Below are 22,036 nucleotides of genomic sequence, written 5' to 3'. Positions count from 1 at the left end.
GTTCTTTATTTTGTCTAAAAACAAAAAACAAAAATTGATGAATCTCTAATAATTTCAGTTGTACTGTACGCACAGCTGGGTGACTTATTTGTATGTTTTACATACAAAAGTCCAAAAATAATATAAACATCAGCTAATGAAGTAAATTATAAAATGTAGTGAAGCAACAATAGAAAGAGGCATGAAGGGGAAGCCAAAGGTTCAAGTAAAACAGGCTACCTGTGAGTTATACTCTATATCAGTACAGTATAGAGTAAATGTACTTAGTTAAGTACTCAATATTCCACCACTGAAAAACAAAATTTCCAGCTTACTTTTTTTCTAATTTAAGACAATTCAAATAAACGGAGTTAATCAGCTTTTTGAACGAAACTACAGGTAACTTACTTAAACTGAGGTTAAAAAACAAGTTGATAAAAATTTCAGTCTACTTAATATTTTTAATAAAGCACACTGTCAGGTTTTGCAATGTGTATTCTAATGATTGATGTGAACCATTAATATTGTTGATGTGATTTGGAGCTATGTAAAAAACTGAACTGAATTATGTTTTATAACTGCCTACTGACAGATCTATTTTTTCTTTCTGCTTTGCTGCAGTGCACGACACCCTTTTTATTCTCTACAAATCTCGGGACAGGCAAGACTGCATCCTGTTCCATTTACTGATATCAAAAGCAGACTTTGGGGGTTTGAGAGTCAATAAATCCATGAAAATGGCTCGCCCTGTAATGGGTTTAACAGCATCATGGACTGCCGGTTCTCAGATGACAAAGTGGCAGATCCGCCCGGATCCATCACAGGCTGTGAAGCAGATCCACAAAATGGGTCCGTTGTTGGTTGGAGTCACATGGATCTGGAGCGGGTCAGGAAGGACCTGACTTGGATCCGTTTTAGCCATTGTTGCATGTTGCCACAGCAACAGCTGACTATTAGGCCCTCCTACACTCACCATCTTCTCCTTTCTGCCATCACAACACTGTGTCACCACTGTAGACAGTGTGGATGTTGCTACAGAGTGAAACTTCTCGGGTCCACTTGACAAATACTAAGTCACGGTCTCTAATTCACCTTATACATCCCCTCTGTGATATTTTTAGTTAGGGCATTTTCTTTGGTTGATGACCTGCTCTCCCTTGCCTGTAGGTGCCACAAGCCCCAAATCCCTGCTGATGGAAGAGGAGGGGGCTTGTGTAGTAGCTCTGGCTACAGTATATGATGCAGCCAGAGCCAACGTGGTCCTTGTTGATGAGGGACTTGACCACATGAAAGGAGAGCCCATTTCCAGAGGCCACTGTTGATTTGCCAGTGTACAGCTTAAAATCTATGGTGTACCCATTTACATCAGCCAGTACAAAACACTTGAGCCCCGATTTTGTTGGTTTATCTCTCATTTACTGTTTGATTCCCAGCCTGGCCTTATGGATGGTAGAGAGGATGGTAGCAACCATCCTGTCATATACAGAAATATTCTGCCTTGGATGATACAGGGATGTGCTTCTGGTCCTCATCATTTCCAGCAGAGCCCTGACCCGATGGAGACAGTCATAAGACTCGCTGCCTTTTTTCTTTTCATTTTTGACATCTTCATGTCAATAATAAAACAAAATCACAGAAGGCAGAAACTCAGGTTTAGCAAAATTGTCATTTTCTGTTGCTTGCAAAATTCGTGACTTATTCCTGTTTAGATGGATCTGCTCCAGATGAACTTGGTTCCTCATCCAGGTCATTTTTCTCCTCTGTGAACCTTCTGGAAGGTTTTCTCTGCCTTTCACTTTTTCTTGACATATTCTCTCAATATTTCACTCCCGTCTCGCTCTCTGCTTCGTGTGTCATCAATACTTTCCTGTGATTAGACCGTCGTTGCTCGTGCATTCCAACGCTGCACCATAAAGGTAAAGGCTTGTCTTCTCAGCTTTCTGTAGAAATTTCTTCTTAGCCCAAATGTTTGATGAGTTATGGTAGGCAGAGTTTTCCCTTCTGTGTTCAGATAAGAGTAACTTGTGAATGATTTGTGCTATTGTAAAGCACCGCACATCCCCGTAAAGCTCTGCTTCTCTTCTTTTCAAAACCGTTCACATTTTCTCCCTAGCATAAACGATGATGAAGTATTGGTCATTTAAAGAGCGCTTGTAAAATGGGCTCGCCAGCAGGCCCATGGTAAATAAAGGGTTAAGAAACCAAGTATGCTGGAAAATCCACCTGTTAGACATACTGTTTGTCTTTTTGTTTGTTTGTAAAGCACTTTATGAATGAGGACAGTGTGGAAGAGACAAGATTTTACTTCTTTAAAAGTATGATCTTCAGAGGTAGTAAAAAAACAAGAAAGAGACAAAAATTGTAATTTAAAGTTTTATTGAAAATACTTTGATCCAACTCAAAGCAAAGGTTGTTTTTTTTTTTACGTTTGGTCCTAATATAGTTGTAACACAGAATGTCTCAGTGCAAAACAATCTACATTTAACCCCATAAAAGGTTGATTGTGTTCATCTGGACGTATCGTTTTCAGTGGGAGAAACGTTTTGTCACTCTCACTGAAAACGCTACGTCCAGATGAACAGAATCAACCTTTTTGGGATTTACCTACCTGGATAGCTGAGCATGCATCAAGACAATCTATATTTAACGTTTGCTAATTAATGATAAGAGCGTGTTTATGATGTTTTAGCTGGTAAACTGGTTCACTTTAAGTTTAAAAGAAGGACAAAAAGGTCCAAACGGCTGCTGTGGCCTTCTCTAAGCCAGAGCCTGTTCAAATGGACTGAGTCTAAAATTGTATAAACAGTACATCAACCCCAACCGGTCACTGCAGATGGCCCCGCCCCTCCCTGAGCCTGGTTCTGTCGGAGGTTTCTTCCTGTTAAAAGGGAGTTTTTCCTTCCCACTGTCGCCAAAGTGCTTGCTCATAGGGGGTCATATGATTGTTGGGTTTTTTTCTTTATTATTGGAGTGTCTTTGCCTTCCAATAATAAAGCGCCTTGAGGCGACTGTTGTTGTGATTTGGCGCTATATAAATGAAACATAAACATAATTCAGTTCAGTTTAATTGATATGGCGCCAAATCACATCAACACTATGAGTGGTTCACATCAAGTATCATTAGGATACACAGTTATGTGCATTATGAAGCAGTGCTAACCACTACAAAACTGCAGTATGCACATATGTATCTGCAGCTTTTCCATCCTTTAGTCTGCTTCTGTAGATTCTGATTGATTAGCATAACAAACTCATCAAATTCTTCACAGCTAATCTTACCGTATTATGATGCCTCGTACTTAAAGTGAACCGGTTTACCAGCTGCAACATCAAAATCACGCTCTTATCATTAATTAGTATACGTTAAATATAATGTATATACAACTATACTACGACAAAACATTTTTTAAAAAGCATTTCAAAATTTTGTTGAATTTTGTTGTGATTGAGAAAGAACTTCACTTACTATTCTTACCGTAAATCTCATGTTCAGATTTTTTATTTTTATATTTCTTCTTAAATCTCATTCTTTCTGTATCTTTAAAGCCCGTTTTCTTAAGGCATTTTTCCCCCTCATACTCCTGTTAAAGTCTCCACCTCACTAGTTCTTAGAAACAGAAAGCATTTTTTGTTTTGGCCTGTATTCACGCACCTTCCCAGTACTGAGAAAATTCCAAGAATTGTCACGGTTTCTAAAAATGTCTCCTGAATGTTTCAGCTAAATCCTGGTACAGACAAAAGTTAATCACAACTTGAACACCAACCACTCACATTTTTAAAGAATGTGTCATATAACAGCAAAGTCCGCTACACCTCTGCACTGAGTTAACAATGATAGTTTTTCTTGCTTTGAGCTGCTGGGAGAGTTTTCCTAAAACTTCATGCTAATATTTTTAGACTGTTCCACGAGCTCTCTGAGACCTGTGTGAATAAAGGCCCCAGTTTGTTTGCTGTCTATATTGTGGGGGGTTTTGCTGAGGGGTGTGTTTATATGTTATCTACAGGATGGCAGAAAACTGACTTTTCAGACTGTTCACAGTATTTATGTAAATCTGTGGCTTGATAAAAAAGCCCATCAGTAGAAACCTTTGATCTAATGTCCCAATAAAGAAACAAAAGGAAATAAAGGAGAGAATTTTGAGCCTGGTTTTATCCAGTTCATGTGAAAATATTTCAGCAGATAAAGGAGCCCATTTAAATGTCACTTTTCAGAAAAACTTTGCAAATGTTGAGGTAGGCTCAAGATCTTTGCACAGTACTGTGGACAGCTGCAGTTCTGCCTGTGAACAGCAGGTGGCATCAGTGCGTAATCACAGTGGTGTGTTTTCCTTCCTATGATGACGCGGCACAAACATTTACATGTTATGTGAACACATACACAGTTTTTATGACTTTTGATTTTAGTTATTTGCTTTCGGTTAATATTTTGCTTCTCTTCCTTAAAGGGAATCTAATCTGGTTTTGCTGAGAGCAAAGGATACGTGTGAAGAATGAGCTACTGCACAGCTGAAGTGAATTCCTTCTGTTGCTGCTTCTGAAGAAAAGCAAGAGCAGCAGATGAGCTGTGCAGACACAGAGCAGCTGGTGAAATAAGGCCTGTTTACTATAAAGGAATGCGGTTAGCAGTTGTCAGGGTGACTGGCCGGCCATGAAGCGAGGTCTCGGAAACAAACAGGAAGTAAAATGAGAACTGAGAACTGCAACTGAAACTGAAAGGGCAGTTAGTGCTCTGGCTCAACTGAATGAGCTGTGTGTGTAAAACAAAGCAAACATCTGCTGCTCTGACAAAAAAGCCTAAACCACAACACACAGAGTATTTTCCACTCAGAACACACTCTGCCTGTTACTCGCATGCAGTCATTGCATGTCCCTACTTGCACAAGTCAGCAGCAAAGCTTTAATTCTTATCTCAGAAGCTGAGCTCGGAGCCAACTTTGGCTCTGCCTTTTTTTTTGGTTACTGAGGAAAGTCCTCACTTTCAGAGGACTTTGTTTTTACTGGACACTCTTATCTTAACAGCAATAAATATTTACAGGGCCTGTGTCTGGGAAGCTGTAAAAACTGGACTCTGAGCTCTGTGATAAACTTCCAGCAGTTTAAATTTCTTTTACAGGTCATGAATGAGGCCAAACAGCCTATATAAATACAAAAAAGTCTTTATTCAGATTTACATGGTGATTCACATGAAGTCATAATGTACAGACAAGAAACAGTGGTGACAGGTTGTGGTGAAAGCCTCTTTGCTGCATTGCAAGAAGCAGAACAATGATCTGGGTTTTTTTCCTTTCTTTCTCTCGTTTGAACTTACGGTTGCCCTTTATGGTAATAAGCTAAGTGCAAAAGAATAAGACACACCTCTGCTTTGAGTTATCAGTGGCTCTGAATCACATGAAAGCATAAAAATAAACAAACGAAAAGATGAGCAAAACGCACGATACCATGCCATCAACACTCACTGCTGACTTTTTGGTTGTAACGACATTGCGAGAGCAGAAATAAACACGACAGAAAAGGGCACTTTGGGTACTTAAACCTGGTCAGGTTGTTGTTTTGTTTTTGTTAAGGCAATACAAAAAAGGGAAGTGATGTCAGACTAGAAGACAAACTGGAGCTAGAGAATGGAAAGATCACTATAAAAACAGCAGTCCAGTTAATATGGCACATTCACATGTCTCAAACAATTCATCGTGACTGCTATGCATCTTTATTCTGCCTTTGAAGGGTGTGACCAAATGGCTGAAAATTAAAATTTTAAAAACCCACAAGGTTAAAAATAAAAAGACGTTTGTTATGGCTGTAGGGAAAAAAAGAGAGTGAGAAGTAGTAATAAAAGGCTTTAAATGTCACCCTTGAACTGACGACTGTTACACAGAGAACTATCAGGAAGTATAACAACAGAAATCTGAAGCAATCTGTCACTGTGAGTTTGTGGTGCTCTGGCAATAAAGGCACATCAAAGATTTGCTATCGAGGAAGCCCAGGGCTCTGTGATTCAGCGAGAACCATAAATAAATTCACCACGATCGTTAACGTGCGTCCAGTGTTAAAATTCTCCAGGAGTTTGGTTTAGAAAATAAAAAAAGCATTACAAGTCTCCTACTTTTCCTACTGTTTTCCTACTTGAGCTCTGCTGAGCTGTGCTTTAGCCTGCTAGCTGCCAACACATCTTGCACACTGAAAACATACTCCCCGCAGCCTGCGAGTCAGGGGCCGGTGATTCTCCACGGGACTTGATATAAACAGCTGGGATTGCAGTTCATCCTTCTGTCAGCTTTTTGCATTCCAGCAGCTCGGAGTCATTGTGTTACAGATTGTGGGGAGTACGATGTGCAGACTACTGTTAACGCAGTCAGGCTAGTGTTGGGCATCACAGGAAAACAGGACGGAGCTGTGCACTGGAATGCTGAGGAGGTAATTCACTCAGCTTAATAGGCTCATGTTCAGCTCCATCTTTTTATCCTTGGACTCTATGAGTAACTTGGCATGATTCATAGTTTAATTCATAGATTAAAATAATCTTTTCTCTTGGTGCAGCCCCTCAGTTTATGCTCTTTCTTCTGATCGGCTGCATGAAAACAAAAGCTGGGATCGATGGGTGGGTGGTCGCTCTAAGATGACCACATCAGGGTAATCTTCATATGATTTGTACTTAACAGGTCTGCTTTAAGAAACTCCTCCAACACAAGGAATTTAAACCTTTGCAGTGCCGACCACTTCCTCATCCCGCCATGCTTCCTGTGGCAGTGCTACCTGCCTCCCTGCGTGTGTCAGCAGCAGGCTAAAGCACACATAGTTTGAATCCAGCTATGCTATCAAAAGGCACACGCAATCAATAACAGCTATCCCACCCCCACCCCCACACCTCACTCTCTCTCACACACACACTCACACACACCCACACCCCAACACGCATGTACACAACAGTGCTGTCTGTAAGGTGCTGAAGCAGCGTGCAGGCATACACAAGAATCAGCTATTTACATTATTAATACCAGTAGGGAGAGGTCTCTGTGTGTGTGTGTGTGTGTGTGTGTACTTTGTCCTGAGGTCGACAGACAGACAGACACACGCCTGCAGGGCCTCACGGTGATTGTCGTCCTCTACACAGATAAAAACAGGCCTGTGATTCCTTTGACGCCTGCTTCGCCAAAACAGAAGAATTTTCGAGTCACTGCTTATGAACACAAGTGGTCTAACCATGTGTCCCCGGCAGAGCCTTTCATGGCAACACTTGAGCTCACACTGTGTAAGATAAGGAAATGACTGCTGACTGGAAACTGTGCACATCTTAAAATCACAACACAGCAGATGAATAAGATGATGCAAACATAAAGACTTTACTTGGGCATGGCGCCCATTTGGCTACATATTTTAGCTTTTTAAATTTTTATTTATTTATTTACCATTTTTGCTTTTTGCTTCGTGCTTGGCAGGCATCCTGCCCTCAAACACAAGCTCCACTCTCTTGGAGTTAACGGACTTTAAACAAAGAACAAACCCATTCATATACACAATAAAATCTTGAAGAACTTCTGAGAAGTAAAAGCTAATTTTGCTTTCTAAGGTAAAAGTAGTGAAATTCCTTCACTGGCGTTTACTCAAGTGTTACCACAAAGCAGCGGGGAAGACGATCAACCAGCGACACACAGTGTCCATGGCTGAGCACATGGTGTTTTGCAGTGGTATGCTACGGTGCACTTGCTCCTAAATTTGATACTGCACATAGGTCTGCAAGTCCTCCACACATTGAAGTTAATTTTTACATCAGGAAGACGTGCAGGAAGTAGAAAGTGACCTTAAGTGCTCATCACTTTGTGAACAAGTCAATGATTTCCTCAAATGAAAGGAAAGAAAACAGAGAAAATGTTGGCCCAGACAGATATTAGGAAAAATCTAATTTTTGGAGGTTTGTCCCTTTTTCGGCCCCACATGGCTCTGATGGAGAAAACAAACATTTTCTGTCTTTCATATGGACTGGATGCAGTGATGCTACTCCCACGTGTTAGGTCAAGAGGAAGTGACGTCAGAGGTTTTCATAATGACACTTGCGCGCACTTCATGTGTGTGAGTGCCTGGCGTGGACACGAGAGAGTTCTGGTTGTAGGTCGGCGTCCAGCCATCGGTGTGGTAGCTGATGAGCGGGGAAGGGTCTCGTGTGCTCGTCACCTTGAAGTTGGGCTTGGTTGTACTGACGAACGTCGCCATGCCAGGAAGAGAACACGGGGGAATCCTGAGAACTGATGTGCTGTAGTCCCGCCTCCAGGCAGCACCGATACCCTGGAAGACAAAAGAAGAAGATGGGCGGTCGTGGCTCAAGAGTTGGCGGTTCGTCTTGTAATCGGAAGGTTGCCGGTTCAAGCCCCGGCTCGGACAGTCTCGGTCGTTGTGTCCTTGGGCAAGACACTTCACCTACCGCCTACTGGTGATGGCCAGAGGGGCCGATGGCGCGATATGGCAGCCTCGCTTCTGTCAGTCTGCCCCAGGGCAGCTGTGGCTACAACTGTAGCTTGCCTCCACCAGTGTGTGAATGTGAGAGTGAATGAATAGTGGAATTGTAAAGCGCTTCGAGGGTCTCGAAAAGCGCTATATAAATGCAATCCATTATTATTATTATTATTATTATTATTATTAAGAAGGTGATATAGCAATACAATGATAATATGCAAAAATAAGCACAAAGTGATCACTGAGAAGTGGGTTTCTTTTTACAGTTTTGTTGTTTCCAGATGGCCACTAATCACAGTTTGGAGATTTAAGAAATAATGTAAAAGGCAAACTCCTACAACGCTCTATATTACAAGTTTGTCTGTGAAGGTTCTCAGTCACCCAGGTCATCGTAGTCTAAGGAGCTTGGAAAGAAAAGCATCTGGACTTCTGTAAGTTGCTTGAAGACATTACAGCTGTGTACTGCCTTTTGTTCCTGGAGAAGGTATTTAACTGAGAGCCATGCTAGGCTCGGTGAGACTCTGCTGACCGTCTGCCCCACGATCATGCAGGCTCTCCACCAAGCTTGGTTTTCTGTTCTTTGTGTTTTGATTAAAGAATGCTACCTACCGCTCACCGCTTGTCTGCAGGTTTTATTTAATGGAAAACTTCCACAACACACCTCTAATCCCAGAAGCTTCTTCAGTTGAAATGTCAAATTGTGGAGAGTCCCAGATTTAAGCCCTGTGGGAGTGGCCCCCCAAGAGGGACATGGACCCCCTAATGATCTTCTACCTAATCACACAAGCCAAAAAGGAAATCACATGACAGGGTGGAGCTAGGTTTCACAGTGGGTTCACCCGAAACCTTGGCTGATTGTGACCTCCACCCGTTTTCAAACCTTGGCTCGTGTGATTAGGTGGAGGATCAATAGGGGGTCAATTGTCCCTCTTGGTGGGACACTCCCACAGGTCTTAAATCTGGGACTCTTCCACCATTTGACCAATTTAAAGAAGTCCAGATGCTTTTCTTTCCAAGCTCCTTAGTCTGCTTTACAAGACACACATTCATATAATATCGGGGCTGCTTTAGCTGAGGAGATAGAGCAGATCATCTAACAGCTGGAAGGTTGGTGGTTTGCTCCCTGGCTCCTCCAGCCTGCATGCCAGAGTATTCTTGGGCAAGATACTGAACTCCAAGTTGCTCTCTGATGTGTTCTTATGAGTGTGAATGTTTGATAGAAAGCACTTAGACCTAGTAAGAAGGGCTGAAGTAGAGTACCATTTATCAAACGGCACTCTATTGTATGCACTTGCTGTGCCTCACATAAATTACAATTAGCAGTTAACCTGACATGCATGTTTTTGGGCTGTGGGAACAAGCCGGAATACCTGCTGGAAACCCACAGAAAGGCCCAAGTTGGGATTTGAACCACGAGCCTCATTGTTGTGAGGTGACAGTGCTAACCACCAACGCTTCCTGCTGTATTTATTGCTACAAAGGTTAAACATGGAACCATTGAAAATGCGACCTGTCTGGGAGTGTGTGCGTATGATTACGCATGCACATGACAAGTAAGACATATGGACTGTGTGTGGCTGTCACGTATATGCCTGCATACAGGTGATTTTACGATAAACGCCTGTTATAAATAATGTGTTTGGTTCTCACAGGAGCATAAATTTGTTTCGTGTGATTAGAAAATAAACCTTAAGTCTTGTGACAGAAATCTGCTGGTTTGGTTCACGTTATTAATCTCTTACTAGGGCTGGGCCAAATCATACCGTTCACGGTAATACCGGTATAATGTTGGGCAACGATAGGAAAATGAAATATCGTGAGAGAATATGGGTAAAACGCGCATGCGCAGTGCCTTGTTTTCATACGCACACGCCAGAAAAAGCATGGCGGCGACGGAGAACGAGAAGGGCGAAAGCGGATCGTTGCATGAAACGGATGAACCAACATTGGTTTGTAAAAATGCTGCAACTTCAGTGGTGTGGAACTGGTTTGGCTTTCGTCCGTCAGATACACAACAAAGCACTATTTTTGGTAGAGCATGCTAGCGGGCCGTCGTTATTACCGTGTTTTTTGGAAAATACGGCACACTTAAAATCAATCCTTTGATTTTTCTGAAAATCGACAGCGCCCCTTATAATCCCGTGCGCCTTATGTATGAACTCTGGTTGTGTTTACTGACCTCGAAACCATTTTATGTGATACATAAAATCTGTCAAATGTTTCAGTACGACTATGCTAAGCTACGAAGCCGCACCGCTTGGATAGTCGGAGCATTACGGCTATCGTAGGCAGGAGCCTCGCGGAGTGATACGTACTGTGCTTCAACATAATATTACCATATTGTGTGTGTATAACCTCTTTTTAAGTTTGTGGATATTATACATGGTTATGCTGAGGATATGTCGGCCAGTTTCCACTGGAAATGCCTTTTGGTTAAACTGTCAGCGAGGAATTTGCATTTGCACTGTTAAATGTTTATATAACTTTAATGCACATAAAAAACAGCTGCTTGTTTAACCCTCTCAGGCTCAAATTAAGTTTTTGTTGCTAATGCACAACCAAGTCCTGCAGTGGTACTTCTGAGTAAAAAAACCTCATAAAATATGTATGTGGGGTAATCAGGTTGTTAGTTTTTAACTGTTGCAAATCGGCAACGCCTGCCTCGAGAGGGTTAAGTGAAAATACATTGATGGGGTTTTTTGCACTAATAAAGTTGTGGAGTTGTAAAGTATTTTGTCTAGTGTCAATTATATCGTTATCGCAAATCTTCAAATGTATATCATGATAAATATTTTCAGTCATATTGCCCTGCTCTATCTCTTACTGTTATTTTTTTTTAATCATTCTTTACTTGTTTTTGTTCTGTTTTATTCTTTAACTGTCTGACTTTATATAAAAAGGTTCCATATTATTGTGAGCCAAAACACATATGTAGGTATTTGTGTGGTTTGCACTGTGTGTGTGTGTGTGTGTGTGTGTGTGTGTGTGTGTGTGTGTGTGTGTGTGTGTGTGTGTGTGTGTGGATTAGACTACAAAGGACAGCTTCATATCAAACTGTTAATATTTGACAGCAGCAGTTCCTGACAAGACCCTCCCTTTTCTCACTCTCACTTAACATTACAGGAACATTACGCACATACACACACACACACACACACACACACACACACACACACATATAACAGGACTCTTGTGGTCTGGTAGGCAAACTTCACCTGGAGCTTTAAACTCAAAGCGGTGCTCAGAGAAGTAGCCACACGTGCACACACACAATCACACGCCTTGTTCAAGCCGTACGGTTGAAACAGGTAAAAACCTGTTTATCTGAAAATCAGACCGGTTAATGATTCAGTTATTACTCTCTCCCCTGTGCGTATAATCAGATACTAACCTCTTTGATGTTTTCTGTATCACTTTCTGTGTCGCTGCCTGTTCAAAAAGAGACATGCACAGAACTATTACTCCCTCTTAGGTCACACACATCAAAGGTAGAAAAATTACGTTCAGTTAAAACCGTGATTTACAGCAGAAAAGCAAACTGACTACGCCGGCATCCGCCAGTACTGTTCTAAAGAAAACAAGGGATACATGAATGACGTCCATTTGCACCCTGACTCATAAAGTAATGGTGCAATTTAAGAAACACGAGAAAGAAATAAGAAGCAGAAAAAGGAAGATGAAGACTGATAGTGCACTACAAACTGAAAGAGGCAGCTCTGCCTGAACGACTGACTGGGGGAAGAAAAAACGATAGCTACACATACGCAGAAAAGAGGGTGCTGATGAAATGCGTAATGGCAAATCAGTGAGGCTCAAGTACCAATAACCTCACAGCCTCACATATAATAATCACAGTTAGAGATCTGTTTAACAGGAGCAGGTTTTCCTCCTCTCTAAAGCTGGCTGAGCAGCTTTGCCTTGTTAGTTCTCTACAGGTAGGGTATAGAAAAGATGCTGGTGGATGTTGAAACCTAAGACAGTGCTCTGACTGGTATCAGCAGGTCATCAGGTCACAGTTTCGATATTTCACAAGCTGATGGCGACACAGAGCAAGTGTCATTTAAAGAGAGAAAAAAAACAACAACAAAAAACTGATCTGATCTTGACAGCAAGATAATGCCGCCGCTCTTCACTCTACAGAGCATGCTCTGTGTCTGCATTCGTAGCGCTGCTCTAAAAAAGGTTACTATGTGGTCAAAGCTCCTTTGAATAACTACACAGCGGGCACTCCTACGAGCCTGCTCCTCTCTAACTAACCTATTTATGTTTCTCCTCGTAACAAAATGTGGCGAGGTGCAGTTATGTTGTCTTACCGCCGCACATAGACACAGGAGAGATCTGCAGCGGGTACGGGTGGGAGGAGCTAACAGTCTGCTCCTCATTCTCAGTGGTCACCTCGATTGTTTGACAGACAAACGGCAGCTGCTCACTGGTGATCACATGGTCTTCAGCTTGACTGTGGATCACTGAGGATGGACAGAGAAGAGTCAGGATGTGTGGGTTCATAATCCTTTGTATCTGTAACGACCTTATATGTGAGTAAAGTACACCTATGTCTCCTCTCCAAGCACTTGTCTTAGTGAAAAGTTGTAGTTGGTGTGACAGTCAAACTTTAAAAAGTTAAATGATACTGAGTGGAGAAAGGGAGGGTTTCGTTATTGCATAATGTGCGTGTTCGCGCTTCTTGTATTTCTTCTTCTGATGCAACACCCTCAGGACTGCCACTGTGTTACAAACCTGCCATGCAAACAAAATCACCCTGACTCATCTGATTAGTCATTGTAAGCACAGGCCAAAAGCAAACAGGTAGCACATACACACACACAAATGGGATAAAGGTAATGGAAAAAAAGAAAGACGGTGGTGTGATACCTGACACACTGTCTGTCACTGTCAGCTCCACTGACTCCTTCTTGATTGTTTCATGTTTGGTGTAGTCAATAGGTCCGGCATCAGCTTCAAGAAGACTGTTGTCTGGAGATGGAGAGGTGACCTTCTGGTTTCAAGAAGGAAAAGAAACGATTTTTAAATGATGGACGATCAAAGTCTAAAGACACTTTATTTCCATAACAAAGAGCTGACGCCAGTAATCAAAATAAGCGGTAAGACAACATGCCAAACACCTGACCATACAGCAGAGAAAGAAGAAAAACAATAAGCCAAGAAATACAACTGATTAATAAAACTATATATAAAGTTAATGCTACAGTAGGCACATTTTTAAGCATTAAATGGTTTTTTTGCTCGTGTCTAAACAGAAAAGCCTTTCCCTGACTTTCAGCTATCTGACAGTGACTGCTGTTTGAAAGATGCTCGATGGGTTTTCCACTACAGTCCCAGAGTGCTTTGCCTCTGCTCCCAGCATTAACAGTGAGATTAGAAATGGAGTCAGTTAAACAGACAAGCTCCACACAACAGTTAGTAAACAATGTGTCCACATCAGTGGTTATGCTAATGTTAGCCAGAAGAAAGCCAGTTGTATCTACTTAAACTAGTCAGGAAAATCATATCATGTCATCATGTTGCAGCATTTGGTTTCCCAGCACTGCCATTGGTAAAATTACATTGAATGGAAAAGCTTATCTGATCAGCTAACTTGATCCAAAATACAAACTTGCATCACACTGAGTATGTGGTACTGGCTGCTCTGTCATGCATATGTTGGCTTTATTGTCATTATGCTGATAGACCAGTATGCAGTGCAGGACAGAGTTGTTTATGTCTCCTCAGCTAATTTGTGCCCTGTACGCACATAATTTGTGGTGGGAAAAAAGACCATCAACACAACGCTGAGTGCAGTTCAGTGTTTTAAACACTGCCTGCAGAGTTTGAGTCTATAAGGAGATATCTACATCACAGGTGATCTATTCATACGCATCAGAAATCCCAAAGGTTGTACCAGGAATATAATAACTTTAATAAACTCTAACTGCCTTGAGCCAGCAAAGAGATGATATGTGTACTTTACAAAAATGAAGGGATTTCTAAACAGCTTTGTTAGAAACGAGCTGCCCTGACAGAGAGCATACTCAGATACAGCCAGATATCTGCATCAATTCTGCCATAAAAGCTCATTTTGCCAAAATATACTAAGCTAACCAACCCCACCACATTAAACAAGTGCACGGCTTCCTTTTTTTTTCTTATTCAAATTTCCTGTTTCAAAGTAAACAGCTTGACCCTGTGATGTTCTGCTATTTCTGATTTTTTCGACTCCTATTTCTAAGCTTGTTCTTTCAGAAAGTGAGGATAAAAATGCCTGAACAGATTTTTTAAAAATGTTTTTCTGTAAGTAAAGCTTCAAGATCCGCTGGTTCATCAGTGCGATACAAGCAGCAGTTACCGGTCGAACTTCTGACAGGCAGAACAGAATTCCGGTGGAGTGTGTGGTACCACACCTTTTTTTCCTGGTAAATTTCTCTGTCATGTGTGGAACTGAGCAACAGTTGATTGTTCAAAGTAAGATAAAATGGCAGGTCGCCAGCTCAAAGGCTGCGTGTCATTTCCAGAAGTGTTTTCTTTGCCTTGGCAGGAAAAAGCGCTCACAACACTTCTTAGTAAACCATTTCTGTCATGCCAAACGTGTTACCAAACCAGCCAGGAGGAAAAGCTGCTTATCAGCTGCAGGTTAAAGTTTGAAATAACTAAGTGAATCCTGAAGAAACATGATGTTTGTTCTAACATGCTGCTGGTCGCCAGCACTGCTCCAGGATCTCTGTCTTTGCTCTTTCATTCCTCTACATCCTACTCTAGCAGTGGTGTGATCTCCATGCCGTACGTTTATCTACCTCTTTATTTCCTTTGGACTTCCTCTCCTTATCTGCCTTCTTCTTTCCTGGAAAAAAAAAGAAAAAAAAAAACATTCAACTGAGTTTCCAGTAACCTCAAACAACAAAAATGAGGAAACAATTGAGTTTCGAGGCAGAATGATAAAACTGAAAGAATTTATGACGACAGCAGCAGTGCTCACCTTTCTTGGCATTTCTCTCTGAGGAGGAGAGCATCTTATAAACTCTGAAGGCATTGGTTCCCTTTTTGATGCTTTTATCCTTTACCTCCTCGATGTCTGGCAGGCTGTTCATGGCACAGCGAAAATTAGCCTTCCATGTCTTTGGATCAGGACGGTCTACACCTGGCTGGTATTTACCTGAGTCAGATGCAAGAAGAAGAAAAAAATCACAAATTTGTCTTTTTGTGGTGGATTTCAGAGAAGAGCTTCATCACTATGGAGGCAATCATTTCTGAGCTAACCAGTGTTACCAGTATGCATACTGACTCTTGCTGACTCTATAATATTAGCTACAAAGACTCTACTTGGTTAGTTTTTGCTGTTTAATTTTACAGCAGCTTGTATTATCTGACATGTTCACTTCAAGTCAGATCAAAGTGAAAAAACAAGGAAAATATATTTCTTTGTCTTATTACATAAACTCATTTAATATGATACAATTAGACCATTTATTGGTCAAACTAAGTATTGCAATCAAGTACAGGCACCACCAACAAGACTGCAGCTGCTTTTAGCTCGATCTGTAATAAAGTAGCATTTCTCTCTGTGGAAAAATTAACCTGAAATATTTAAACAATGTAACAATTTCCCTAATATTATCCACCAAGGAGGTCATGTGACTGGTTTGCTTTGTTTGTTAGCAGGATTACTCCGAGGTGAGGGTTTACGCAGCTTAGCAGTGATTAACGTTTGATCTGGATCTGGGAATTTTTAGAGGGGTTCTTTACCACCATGGGGCAAAAGTTGGACATCATATGTTCTCACATACCAACCAAACTGAAATGTAAAAAGCGATTGGGAGACATCATCTGACAGTCTTCAAGCAGAAAATGCATCCCACCCTCAGACTGAACGTCCTTCTAGCAAAGATTACACAGATTATGTTTTCTCATTTACTGCTGTAGCAAAGCAGTGGGAATTACCCTTACACAGACACTGTGTGCTTCCTAACAAAGTTACCTGAGAGCAGGTACTCAACCTGTTCAGCACAGAGCCAGCACACGTGGTGTTTACATCAGGTGAAAAATATGGAGTCAAACAAACGCAAAAGGATCTCATTATTTTAGGGACGGTAAACAAGCAAGAATTTCCTGATGTTACTGTTCTCTGTTTAAGTGAAGCTCAACTTGGATCCTTTTTGAATGTTACTGACTGAGGTTAGTAACGAAGAGGAACACTACTCCCAGCAATATCAAAATGAGGCATTTTATAAATCAAAACTCTCTGAACTTAGTCACAGAAGTGTTTCAGTGTGTAGCAGGCATGAAAATGAGAACCGCTAAAAAGGAGAAGCAGCAGCAGAGGCTGCAGTTAAATCTGTGCAATACCCGTGTGTATGGCCCATCTCATGAAGAGCGGAGCATCTTTCTCCAGGTCCCAGCCATGACGGGCAGCGTGCATCCACGGAATCTGGAAGATCCTCTTCTCCTACAAACAATTTACATTGTTTACATCATCTTGAATTACAGTGTGTGTGTGTGTGTGTGTGTGTAGCAACACTCACTTTGTTAAGCCATTTCAGCCCTGGAATCTGACAGGATTCGATTTGTTCCTGTAACCAGGGTCTCATCCTCATTCGTTCTACTGGCATTGCGGTCTGTGAAGTCACACACACAGATACGTTATTATGAATGTGTGAGCACTGGTATGGATACTGGGATTCAAAGATGTTTTTTTTACACATTATAGCATATTGTAGCAACTTTAAAAAAAACAGAAATGCTGTAATACGTGATTGCTGTGATGCTCACTGTGCCAAGAACAGTTAAAAAAATCTTGTTTCACACAGGATGAACGGAGCGGCTGCACCGAGCCAGCGACAAACAAGAACGATTCTGAACCATGAATCATCCAGAGCTACTCAAGTAGAGCTGGAAATGAGCATCGCAGGCCCCCCACTGATGTTTTTTCCCCATTCATAGTCATCATGTCAGAGTGAGGTGTGGAACACAGTTGAATCAGATCTGTGTGTGCTTGTAAAGATAAAACTCTTGGCCAGGCTCTTTAATGTGTTCGCAAAGAACAGCAGCCATAAAACACGGTTCGTAAATAAAAACGTCAGCTCATGTTTGTAGCTCTACACTCAGCCTCATGCTGTTTGTTCCAGAGAACGACACCTTAAATAAAACAACAATGGACCAAGAGGAAAAAATGAACACAGAGCTCATAACCGTCCCAGAAAACTTTAGCCCACCCATGTCGCTACATTTGATTTAAGGGCAGAGTGATGATCTCTGCACACAAACCCGATCAAAGTCCAGTCAGGCTGACACTCCCTGCCAGCACAGTGCTTCCCCAACAGGTTAAACAAGGTGAAACAGCGCAGCATCAAATCCAAAATATCAGACAAGGCTGAGCCTTCCAGCTGCGTCTGCTCAGTGAAAGCTCACAATATCACTACAGAAAACACAAGCTGAAAAAGATACAAGGAGTGCAGCACAAATGGCACATGGGCAAAACACAGGGCCCACGTCCCACTTCAACCCAGCCCCTGGTGCCCAAAAAGGAAAACTAAACAACCCACGCAAATATCAATAAGAGACAGCTTTGTGTCACCAAATCTCAACAACAAATGACTTCAGCAAACACAAACTGATATTTCACCTTTAAGGTCCTATCAGCGCACTAAGCTCTCGGTGGTTTGCACACCTGAAGCATCTTTGACTTGCTCACTGTTAACATCCCAGTCAGGCTGCCATCAGGTGCAGGGCAAACGCTCCTACAAGCAGATCCAAGTATGCTGCGGGTGCTTTCAGTTACTGCTGACCTGAGATCAGTTACACCTGTGCATGCATTCAAAAACAGACTCAAAACCTTTTTGTTTGCGCAGGCTTACACTTGTTTACTTTAAGGCACTGTAATCCTACATGTTTTTTTTATCTCATACATGAAGCACATTAAGTTTATATATGATAAAATGTGCCATTGCTGTTTAACTCAGTTGCAACAGGGGGCGCTGCACTGATCACTGTGCAAACAAACTGGGCTGTGTGCTTCAAAAGCAGACTTTGGTGGTCTTGCAAAGACAGACAACCGTCTCAGGTGTTCCCAAAAGACTACATGACACACAGCATCAGTTAGAAATCATTCACACAGGTTACTTACAGTCACACGAGTGACTCAGGACAGGAAATTGATTGATTTATTCACAGATAAGACTGCTCATTAGTTCATATATAGTAAAAAACGACCGAGGTATCTCTTCATCCTCATTTATCACCCAAGTTCTGACCGCAGCTTGCTTCACACGTTAAAAGCAGCACGCTCACATTCACAAATACAAGCATCTCTTTGTTCTTAAATTACGTCTGTGGATATTAATATTTTCATCATTCACAGACATGCAGTTTAACTACAGATATACCTGTAAAAACTTACAGTTTTATTTCAGAGTATCTGACGCTGACAGAAGACATTTTCTAACAGAAAGACAATTGAAGAAAAAAAAAAAAAGACCCAGATATATTTTAACGCATTCGCCAAGTTCACTTAACTCAGCACTATGTCATGTTTCCGCTCCGTTTTTCAGAGAGACAGACTGCATCTAAGTCCTCTGAGAGAACAGCACATGTGTGAATACATTTCAATAAGCAGATGTTTAATTGGTGGAAGGGGGAATCATCACAGCGGGACTTTAGGGTTAAATGAATGCGGTTAAACCGTTGACGCAAACTATACTGATTTCTGACCAACATGTCATCACAGTGCGTGGTACTATGTGTGCTTTCTTCTGGGGTTTTTTTTTTTAAACTAATTGCACAATGAGGAACATTTGCTGCTGATAATGCGGAAAAATTGGATCAAGAAGAGTTGAAATATGTATTCACACTGTGTATTTACACTGTGTACATAACGGTGTCTACACTCAAATATAGTCCAACTGTACATTTAAGAATATAACATTCAATATTATAACATCAGCAGTACTTTCTAAATTATTAATAGTATTACTATTATTACTTCTTCAGTGTATAGCACATTTATTTTTATACTGCTAAACATGGTAAGTTACCTGCCACGGAGTTCAGACAATATAACACTTGTAGTGTTTTCAGTGTAAATGACACGCACTAAGACCTGAATACTGTTCACGGCTCAGTCCCGCTGCTACTCACATTATAACACGGTAAATACACACAGTTACAAACAGATAAACACTGTACACTTCAAAGAGTCTACATTATAGCGGGAGGATGCTAGCAAATATTAACTATTCTAGGTAAACAGCCACATCACCGCTGACTTTCCAATGTTAGTAACATGTTTGTTCTGGAGTCGAGTCTGCTTTAGCAGCGGGGGTCAAGTCAGAAGTTTATCGCGCTCTGTGTGTCTACCGCCTGCCACCGAGCTGACCCAAAACAACGAAGTCAAAAGTGAAAATAAATCCCATACCGAGTCATGAAACGCGGAGACAAACTGCAGAACTACTTTCACTTGAGCTAAGGATCCGTCATGTCGCCCTGTAGGAAGTCAGTGTGGCCAGGGGAGCGCAAGGCAGCGACGTTAATATGCGGAAATAAGATGTTACCTGTTAGGTTTGGACGGCCTCGGGCTCCACAGTCCCGCTGTCGGAATAAGAAGAGCAGCCAAAGCCGGACAGGTTAACGTGTTCGAGGTTTTAAGTGGAAAAGGGAAAGTGTGGTCGTCGTTTATTTCTGTTTCTGCATTCAGACCGAAAGCAAAACAACGGCCGCTTCGGGAAGTGGGGGCCAGAGCTGGAAATCCCCCTCCTGCTCTCGTGCTCTCGCTTTGGGTCGGTCTCGAGCGTCGTGAAGTCTCGCGTGCACTCGCACACGTCAAAGCGAAGATGGCTCACTCCGTTGTGTTTTGGGGGTTTTTAATTATCTTTTTTTTGGGGGGGGGGGGGGGTGTTGCTTTTTTATCTGTTTGTTTTTTGGCGGCAACCATGACATTTAAGATTAGGCTAATGCTCGTAGCTTAGCTTTACTTTTGGGGGTAATTATCCGGCAGACTGCACACAAGTCACATGCTCTGATACCGAACAGCGTAGGACAGAATCACCTTAAAAATAAAATTGGTCTAAATTCTCGTATTTACCATTCACCTCGCCACGCCACTGCAAAACACCAACATTAAATCACTGCACGACTGGGATATATATACATAGCTCAGTGACTAGTACCTGAATACATCAGTGTCCTAGCCAACTGAAGCAAATACGTGTTTAAATGTGCAAGCAGGTGAAACACGGCGGAAATGACTCCCCCTCCCCCCGAAATCGTTTATTCTTAGGACATAGACGATCTTTGAGCTGAATTTCATTTTCACTTCCTCTGTGTCTCTCTGCCTCCGTCGCCCCCACAGCTCCTCTTCTTTCTCCGCCGCTGCAACTGGAAACGAAACTAGAAACTTCTCACAACCGTGTGTGTGTTTAAGGGGTTGGCAGCAGCACACCTGCCGTTGTGTGGAAAGGACACGTTTGTAATGTTTCTCCTCAAAGTGTGTAGCTGTGGCGGTGGGGCCCAGAGTCAAGCTGCAGTTTAGAGTAGTGCACGCAGTGATTCCGTTCATTCTTTCAAAAGGAGAATCGAAACTGAGCTGTGCAGTTTCACATGAAAATGTCTGCAAGCTAGCAGCAGATCGACAGATTCCCAACACAGCAGCATGCATGTATGCATGACATGTGTCTGTTTTTAATGGAAACTCTGAAGATAAGGCTTCCAATGGCACTCTCACACGTACTGAATTTCCCCATTCATTTATGATTGTTACATTTGGTGTTATTTGTGCTGCCGGTGAGTCACTCAGCACACTGTTTCTGTTTACAGCAAAGAGAAAACAGCTTTGTCAAAATCTGGGAATGGAAAACGCGATGTCTGAGAAGCTCCAACCTCCACAGTCGATCCTCAACAAATAGAAAGTGTGTGCCAGCTCTCCACAGGGTCAGGGTTATCTCTGTGAAACACACAGCTGAGCCCGGGGAGGGGTCTGACAAACCTATCCAAGGAGTTTGTATTTCACAGCAGTGGGCCCCAGACAGAAGCTGCCTTATACGCAGAATACAGATGGTTAAAAAGAAAAACGGAAGAATTAGAAAAAGAAGAAGAAGAAGCTGACAACTGTCTAAACAGAAAGTCTTATTTCTTTTCTCGTTTTCAAATTAGCACTTCCACATGGTCGGTGCATCAAGGGTTAAACCGGGCCACAGTTTCAGTTCCTGAAACCTGTGCAAAACTGCTGAGTCAGTAAAGGCCTCTGAGAACCACGTTAGTTGTTTCTCTGGCCTCCTCTAGTGGCTGCATGTTCACACCGTTGGTTCAAAATACAAAACATCTGGCCTGTCATATGGTCAGCTCCATGAGTGTGGACTGCTGCTTCTGCACGCCACCAGAGTGGACTTTAAGTCAAACAAAGAAGATGTGACTGAAGTGCGGACCTTCAGCTTCAATTCAAGGATTTTAACACATGTATTTAATTAAATGTTTTACACATAACCTCCCATTTTCAAAGGCTCAGAAAGAACTGATGATTCAAAGTTTTGAACCTGAGTTTGGTAGATGTTCACTGGAACTCTCAATATGAGGTCCAAAAACATGCCATTGTTAGGCTGACAAAACATAAACCTATGACAGATAGCGAAAA

The 22,036-nt window shown here is 41.9% G+C and overlaps 1 protein-coding gene across 2 annotated transcripts; it reads right to left on the bottom strand.

Moving 5' to 3' along the window:
• Window positions 1-5,119: 5,119 nt before the first annotated feature.
• irf2b (interferon regulatory factor 2b) lies at window positions 5,120-20,173 on the bottom strand. Of its 2 annotated transcripts, none has more exons than XM_063500139.1 (9): window positions 19,962-20,173; window positions 16,938-17,030; window positions 16,762-16,861; window positions 15,395-15,571; window positions 15,213-15,259; window positions 13,297-13,420; window positions 12,738-12,890; window positions 11,816-11,853; window positions 5,120-8,256 (listed from the first exon to the last, which is right to left on the bottom strand). In XM_063500139.1, exons 2-9 carry the CDS (start codon window positions 17,022-17,024, stop codon window positions 7,987-7,989), a joined length of 996 nt encoding a protein of 331 aa, XP_063356209.1. In that variant the 5' UTR covers window positions 17,025-17,030; window positions 19,962-20,173; the 3' UTR covers window positions 5,120-7,986. The 2 variants fall into 2 exon arrangements, with proteins under 2 accessions (XP_063356209.1, XP_063356215.1); XM_063500145.1 differs by having other exon boundaries at window positions 13,297-13,417.
• Between the last annotated feature and the right edge of the window lie 1,863 nt (window positions 20,174-22,036).

Source organism: Pelmatolapia mariae, linkage group LG2, assembly GCF_036321145.2.
Source record: "Pelmatolapia mariae isolate MD_Pm_ZW linkage group LG2, Pm_UMD_F_2, whole genome shotgun sequence".
In the NCBI taxonomy this organism is placed as follows: domain Eukaryota; kingdom Metazoa; phylum Chordata; class Actinopteri; order Cichliformes; family Cichlidae; genus Pelmatolapia; species Pelmatolapia mariae.
The sequence above is the reverse complement of the archived record's forward strand: the minus strand, read 5'-3'. Positions and strand labels throughout refer to the sequence as shown.

Coding starts and splice junctions, on each gene's coding strand:
- irf2b (XM_063500139.1), bottom strand. CDS start 17,024: ATGCCAGTAGAACGAATGAGGATGAGACCCTGGTTACAGGAACAAATC. Junction 13,421..15,212: donor AGTCCAAAGGAAATAAAGAG/GTAGATAAACGT, acceptor TCTTGAAACCAG/AAGGTCACCTCTCCATCTCC. Junction 12,891..13,296: donor AGTGACAGACAGTGTGTCAG/GTATCACACCAC, acceptor GTCCATCCTCAG/TGATCCACAGTCAAGCTGAA.